The sequence below is a fragment of the Centroberyx affinis genome, unplaced genomic scaffold (genome assembly GCF_046629955.1).
Source record: "Centroberyx affinis isolate AG114_WGS23_722 - 3 ecotype Tasmania unplaced genomic scaffold, CSIRO-AGI_Caff_v1 ptg000435l_1, whole genome shotgun sequence".
Taxonomy (NCBI): domain Eukaryota; kingdom Metazoa; phylum Chordata; class Actinopteri; order Beryciformes; family Berycidae; genus Centroberyx; species Centroberyx affinis.
This window is the reverse complement of record NW_027279099.1, coordinates 62676-70626: the sequence shown is the minus strand read 5'-3', so window position 1 is coordinate 70626 and position 7951 is coordinate 62676. Positions and strand designations below refer to the sequence as shown.

General features: G+C 41.8%; 1 protein-coding gene across 1 annotated transcript; it reads left to right on the top strand.

Annotated features, from left to right (window-relative positions):
• Positions 1-363: 363 nt before the first annotated feature.
• On the top strand, positions 364-6934 carry selenof (selenoprotein F). Its single transcript, XM_071516876.1, has 5 exons — positions 364-437; positions 1459-1626; positions 5158-5221; positions 5848-5897; positions 6175-6934. Exons 1-5 carry the CDS (start codon positions 390-392, stop codon positions 6304-6306), a joined length of 462 nt encoding a protein of 153 aa, XP_071372977.1. The 5' UTR covers positions 364-389; the 3' UTR covers positions 6307-6934.
• The last annotated feature ends 1017 nt before the right edge of the window (positions 6935-7951 follow it).

Sequence of the window (7951 nt, the reverse complement as noted above, 5' to 3'; positions counted from 1 at the left end):
TTTTCATTCGTCGACAGCTACTGTCTGTTGAAACGGGATTGGACGATTTTTTAGCAAACTGGCCTAAACTCCGGCAGCAGAGGGCGCTGTTACTCCTTGGATTAGAATCGGCAGAAAACGCGCAGTCGAAGAAGAAATAATGAGGCGCCCGTGTTTTCTGCCAACACATAAAATGAAATGTAACGCTCCAAATGACGCCTTTTGAATCAAACTTGTAGAAAATATTATATAAAAGATGTAAAAACTCGTATTTCCGTGCGCTAGAGAAACAAGCTCGAAAAGAAAACGTATCGTCCATGTTACATTGAGCAGTCAGGCGCGACACGGCGCCCCTTCCCTAAAATAAATGGGTCCTCGGCGTAGTTTCCCCTAACAAAGCAGTCTCCAAAATGTCGGGAGAGGTGTATCTCCTGTGGCTTCTGTCGCTCATACAAACGGTGAGTTTATAAACATCGGATAAGAACAATATTCACCGCTCTACAAATACTTCATTATTAGTAGTAATGGTTGACGAAACATTGGTTACCTACATGCAGTTTTATGAGCCGCATCCTGCTTACAACCAAGCCGCATCCTGCTTTCCTGGTAGCTTGAATGACGTGGCTTATCATCAAATTTTACAACACAATTTTTACAGTCGACCGTTACATTATTTGCAAACCGACACTTTTGCTGAAAACAGTGTTTCGCCGGAGATATAAGAAAGTTACACCAAACAGCCGGTTCACTTTAGCTCGCCGGTCGTAACTGCTAGCGAAGTGATTCCGTAAAATAACAGGCACTGGAAGCAAAACAGTTTATATTAAATATATACCAGTTCACTATTTCATCGACTTTATTAGCTTTTATGTCCATGGATAGCTGTGGGACAGATGGCAAAACAAAGTACCTGCCAGGCTGGCGACAGCAGCTGGGTCTTCACAGTGATCCATGGCACTGGGGCAGCTTTTAATAAAAGTTTTAAAGTTGTTGGTTCTGTAACATGAATTACTGTGAACCAGGATGAAAAAGCATGGGATGGATAGATGGAATAGAAGGTGGAATACAATGCACTGGCTGCACCCTGAAACTAACTAGTTAAAACCAGGTTGACTCAGGTTCCTACCAGACAGCACAATCTCAATGCTACTCTTATTATTACAGGCCATTAAAAATGTATCATACATTTGTTATGCAATACAAGGAACTTCTCCCCATTGCACTAGAATCACCACACAGTAATATACTTAAGAGGAAACTTTATAACGAGTTGTTGTCCATCACAGTTTACATGCATCTCTAGTTTTTCTTAAGATTTCAGTTTACACCTGAACACACAATTCATCTGAAAGCTGATGCCCAGTTTCAGGCATTTTCATGACTTACTTCCTGCTCCTTTGTCCTTCTCACATTTCCGCTTAAAAGAAGTGAACAACCATTTTTTAAAAGCTAGGTCACTGTTTTCTCCTCTCTCCCCAGCTGTCGGCGTACGGGGCGGACCTGTCGTCGGAGGCGTGCAGGGAGCTGGGCTTCTCCAGCAACCTGCTGTGCAGCTCCTGTGACCTGCTGGGGGAGTTCAGCCTCACCCAGCTCCAGCCCGTCTGCCGGCAGTGCTGCCAGCAGGAGGCCCAGATGGAGGCCCGCAAGGTAGGGGGACGACAGAGCTCATGTGACCAAGTCATCGCCCTAGGCAGACACTAGTCATTGGTTGGCAGAAAGGTAGAAACTGGTTTTAGGAAGTTGGATCCTCGTCTCAGGGTGGAAAAACTAGAAACATCTCAAGATGGGGTAGCTGTAAAGGAGTAGCCTACATTACCAAGATTAGAGATAGCCAGTCATTTGGGTGAAGAAATGGAGGCATGCATGGTAGGAGAACAACAGAGGTCACTTCATAAGTGAGCAGATTTTGGTCATTTTGAGATTTGAACCGGTCTCTCCAGTGCAGGATAACAGTGGGGAACAAGAAAGCATTGATTTGATGAAACCAGAGAAAGGATTGGAGGAATAGTAAGGCTAAATTCTGTGAGTGGTTGCAAAGGCCTTACAAGAGGCAGGCGTTAGTGAAAATCGAGAAATGTTAAGAGTAACCATAAACAAGATTAACAAGAGTACATCTAGTAGGATGATAAAATGGAAGGCACTGATTGTTACCATTACTTTCATGACAACACGCAAAAACTACTGATGTTCGCCGATGCACAACAGACAGTTTTTGAACTGTGGTTACTTGAGGTTGTCTGTATGGTGTCTCTAGTTATTTATTTATTTTAGCTTTACAGAAGTCAGGCTACTTAGCGGGTCGTAGTACCACTCAAGACCTCCCTGTCAGAATGTGTCACACACTCAGTGACAGGATCGTGTCCCGCAGCACTTGAATAGCTACTAAAAACAGCCTAGGTTTAGCCTAGCTGTCGCCGGGTCTCTTGACACGGTGTTTCCATAATGTGATAAAGCAGCTGTGCATTGAATGCTTGGCTGCTACACACATACACTCACACACTGTCTTTGTCGGTCTGTTTTTAGCTGTGCGTCTCTGTCTCTCTCTCTCTAACCCTCTCTCAAATTCAAATATGCTTTATTGGCATGAAGGGTAATCAATGTATAGCCAATGTATATATATATATATATACAAAATATATAAAAGAAGGTACAATTAGGTAATTAATTAAATGCAATCTAATGCCTTGTATTAAACAGAGAAATATAATAATATAAAAAGTAAATAATCAGAATCAGAATCTAGTAACAATCGTCATAAAAGTGAAATACAACTACATAATGTTACAATATTCTGAAAGTTCTAACTAACATTCATTATTTTCTCTAATATAATGCCAGAGTGTTAGATATTGTGCGGCTAAATGTGTAAATTCTGGTACCTCTCCTAAACATAGTTTAATCAGTTCGTCACATGTTTTTCTGACAGCTTGGTACAGGGGGCAGAAGAGGAGAAAAAAGACCTCAGTTTCTATTTCCCCGATTTACATTGTTTACAGACTCTCAGTTCTCTGGGCTTCCATTCCTTCTTATGACACTCTCTCTCACTCACTGCCTCACAGTTAAGACTTCTACACCCCAACTTGATACTCCCCGGGGGGTCGACATGTCAAATTTTGCAGTAAGAACCTCCCTGTAACCAGTGAAGAGGTGTTATTGTATGCTCATTGCATTGGCCTTTACTGCAAATTCAAGAGGAGTCCCCGCTGTGCTGCGAGGGAGTTGGCTCAAGTGATAGTGGAAAAACAGTGTAATTTCCCTTGATTAAGCTAAGCCCCCAGAGCGTGTGCGGTATCCTAGCAACAGCACCTTGAAAAGTCTAGCGCACACCTCATTACACTTCTTGATGATAACTCTGTTTCAGACAGACACTTCTAGAGGAGACGATCCTATTCTTCCTCCTCACAGTTGGAGTGAAAATGTCACTTGGAAGAGCAATTACCTGTCTCCAGCTGCACTCTTAGGATACCGGTTGAAACGCCGGTGTCACTAAGCACATTTTCTCCACCAGACAGCAACAATTATCTGCCTTAAGAATTCTTTCAGCCTCGCAATTGACATCACTGCCGTGTCATTAAATCCTCTGAGAAATGGCTTATTGAGCGGCCTTGTCGATTATTAAGATTCACTGAGCACGGAGGACATTTCGGTTAGTCATTTTTGAATGTGTGCCGCTGTACAAAGCACGCAGGCTAAGCAGCGCCTGGGCTCTGTCCCTGGGGTGCCGCTGCCTCTCTGTAGAGCAGGCCAACCTTCCTGTGAGTCTCTGAGGCCATTACAGTGTACAGTCGCTGACAATAACATGACAGGCTTCCTCTTCAGGGCTTAATCCGCAGAAATATTCCCCATCTGAAGCATTCCAGAAATGTTGTTTGGAGGTGTAGAAAACGGTTCATTGTGTTAATATGTGCAGAGGTAGATCGAATGATCCAGAATAATCCTAATTCAGGGAACAAATAATTGAAAAGGAAATACTTCAAAACCGTTTGGCATTTGAAGCCTTCATTATGGTTACATATATTATATCTGTGACCCTGATAAAATTTCAGCAGCAGAACTTGTTGGTTTTGTCAGGACTTAATGTTTCTTGTTCCTTGTTGGAGTCACCCAGGGTGGCTGATTTATTTATTTTTTTCCCTTTTGTGTCCCCCTTTTTTATGCTGTTGATCATAGTTACTCACTGCATCTACCTGCAAGATTGCTTGATGGGATACTCAACAACAGGCTAAAGACAGTACATGGAACTATTGAGGAAATAATACTTCTAAAGCTTTTGATTTTGAGTTAATTGATAAACCAGGGTGACCAGCTAACTAATCGTTATTAACAGAGCTGTGATCTGTCTCCGATCTATCATGTGTGGCAAAATGAAAAGCACGAAAATTGAATTTCTGCAGTGCTCGATTGTTTAGAGAAAGAGAGAGAGAGAGGGGGGAGGAAGCGATCTTAGCTTTGCATGTGTAATTTAATTTGCTGTGTGAACCAGCCAACCAGGCCATTTACCACTCTCCTCCCAGTAACGGCAAGCAGGGCACGGCCTTGAAATACTGCTGTGACACTCCAATTTCCTCTAACTTATTGTATATTGGTGCTGGAGGTTTGATTACAAGTGAGCCCTGCGCAAACTCCCATCCATCAGCCCTGCTCCATATGCACAGGCTCACAGTTTAATGACCCCCAAGGAGTTGCCTGGACACGTTTATGAATCAGACTGCCAGAATCAAATTACTCCTCAAGGCCAGGCTTCCCACCACCAGCAGGGCCACAGCCCCTTCTGTCTCTGTGTGCGGGCATTGATGTGTGTGTAAAAAAAAAAAAAAAGGACAACAATTCATAGTCAAGGCAGGAGGACGATGAGTGGTTCTGATTTCAAAAGAGAGCTATTGTTGGTTAGATTGTTTCTTAATCTCCACATCAGTAGCCTCAGTAGGTGGTTGTAGAAATTTGTGACAGTTGTTCACAGTTCACAAGTCATTTGTATAAAAAATGGGCATCAGTTCTTGAGCATCTAGTTTGTACTCAAATATAGTTTATCATATGGCGTTTGCCTTTTTATTATCCTTGGCCTCAATGGGAATTGAACTTCTGATCCTGGCGCTACACAGGGCCGTAACACGGTACCACGGCACCAGACCTCCAGACCTCTTCTGACTCACTTCCAATCTGTTTTTCTGCACACAGCTCTACCCTGGGGCCATCCTGGAGGTCTGTGGATGAAAATTGGGGAGGTTCCCTCAAGTCCAAGGTGAGTTACTTTGGTGCCACACTCAGATTGTGGCGCAGTAATACTTTACTGTCCTACATTTCTTTTGATACACAACGATAGCGCTTACTTTAGATTTTTGAATCTTATAATTTATTATCTGGTTTTGTGACGTTGGCTTTCCTGAAAATGAGCTTGTGTGCCTGTGCGCCTGTGTGTCTTACTCAGTGGTCATATATCAACAATGCATCCTTTGAAGTCAGTTGTTAAGGGGTCAGCAGCCTAAAATGCCTGAGGGCTAGCTGGTAAATTTCCTTTTCCAAACTCTCATTCCCTGTCTCTCGGGTCTGGACCACCCACCTCTGTTCGGTGTAACATTTGGTTAATTCAGTGTCGGGTTACGTTGACTGAGTTACTGCAGCCTCAATATGGGGGCAGAACGGCGGAGCCCGGTCGGTGCCATATGGCTGTCATTTGTTTACTTCAGCTGTAACCACCTTGCGTTCTCAACTGTCTCCTCTCCTATTAGCGCCTCATACTCAGGAGGATTTGCAGTTGTCACTAATTACAGCCCACGGTTCCCGAAATAGAAAGGTTAATTGACTGATTCATTACCGGCTGCAATAATATGTCGACATTTGTCTCACCGGTGCTCTTTATCTCTTCAGCTTTTGTCAGGAGTGACAAGCCGAAGATGTTCAAGGGCCTTCAAATCAAGGTAATGGTGATGAATTGTGTTGTTGATGTACCCGCGTGACTTCTGATAGCATCTCCTAACACATGACAGTGTTTATCATAAGGTCATTCCTCTGGGAGAAAAATACAAAAGAATGTGATATTATGAAGAATCAGATTATGTTTTATCAGCCATAATTAAATCAAGTGAATCACAAGATATTAAATCAGTGTTTCTTATTTTGTCAGGAGTTTTTAGGACAGCATGTATCCCTAACACCCCACCTCTCTCTTTCCCACTCACCCACACTTGTCTTCAGTATGTGCGAGGCTCAGACCCTGTACTAAAGCTTTTGGACGATAACGGGAACATCGCTGAAGAACTCAGCATCCTCAAGTGGAACACAGACAGCGTGGAGGAATTCCTCGGTGAGAAATTGGACCGGATATAGACACTTGGATACAACTTTTTTTTTTTTTATTCTTCGGTTAAATATCTACCAATTTGTACACAGCTCAGACTTGATAGTTGGCTGTCAAACGACTGCCCTATATATATGACTGTTTTTGTATCAGAAAACTATGAACTTCTTGTTTAGACTTTACCAAATAGCATCTACAAGAACGTAAAATGACATAATCACAAAATTTGAATTGATGATCAACATTACAGACGAATCATAGTTGAAATTGTTTCCATAAGGGCGAGAGTGTAGAGACCATACCTGCACATCGTTCACCTGTTTTTTTTTCTACCTGTGGAAATTTCTCCCCCCCCCCCCCTCTGTTTGTCTGATATCCTTTGTATAATTATTTTTTTATAATGCTCAACATTATCAGTGAAGGGATTTGTAATTGGAGTGAGTGAATCCTAGTGGCTCTCCAGTGCGGATGTCTCTGCTGAGGCACACTTTAGTGAAGACCTCACAGTAAACCAGTTTAGGGATGTGAGGTCTGATGTGCATTTGTGCTTCTCTGCACATTCCGCTTTGGAGAGAAACTCGATTAGTTTTGGATGCTTGTTTTGGAGCGTATGAAGTGGGGGTAAATATGCAACAATAAACAAAGTCTCTCATGGTTTTTCTCGTATTAAAATGTGTTCTTTTATTTCATAGGACTTCTCAGGCACAAATATACATGTACTATTACATGAAGCACTTTTGTAATGGGGTTATCCTCTTACTGATGACTGCTGTGTAGGTATTACTACCGTCAGCACAGATTGATTTGAACCCAAACATGTATAATGCCTGACATCTAGTGGACTGAAATAGTATTGCAATTTGTTTGGTAGACACCATGTTAGTAGCTTTGCAAATTACAAAACAGATTAGTCACTGTTGGGTTGTAACTGTTCATGTAATCCTTGGATTATGTAATCACATTACCACAATAAAGTAAACCCAAGATATATTTCAAAAGCTATTATATATTACAACAATATCAGAGCCTATTTTATTGGCTATTAATATGGAATTTTTAAGTTGCATTTTTTGTGGAAAAGAAAAACTGTTGGCTCAGGTTTCCTAAACCTCATGTTCCTTTTCTTACAACAAACCTGTTGGACATAATTTGGCCATCTTTTTAGTGTGCTGAATACTTGTGAAAGTGGTAATCACCTATTTAATATGAATAATGGTTTATGTTCTGAACTTATTACAAGTTACCTCTACAAACAACACAGTTACCCCCTCTCTTTCCCCAGCAGGACTTCTCCTTTCAAAGATGAGAGTAACTGAAAACCATCTGACTACCGCTTCTGTTCCCTTTTATATTGCACATGCAGCATGTTTTAAAGGAGCTGAATAGAATGGCTTGGATCATCTTTAGCTTTTCTGAGCCTATTACCATTTCATGCATCTACTGTACCAACAGTCACCTGACTCAAAGGGGAGGAGTACAGCTCTCCTGATTTTACAGTGTGTGTTGAGAAAGTCTCTAAAGGAAAGCACCATAGATAATTTCTGCAAGTTAGCTACACTTAACCACATGTGAGCCATATACAGTGGTATATGGATTGGCCTTCAGCAAAATCTGTACTCATGTATATGTGGGTCCTGAAATGATGTAAAAAGTAAATCAGAAATCAGCAACTGA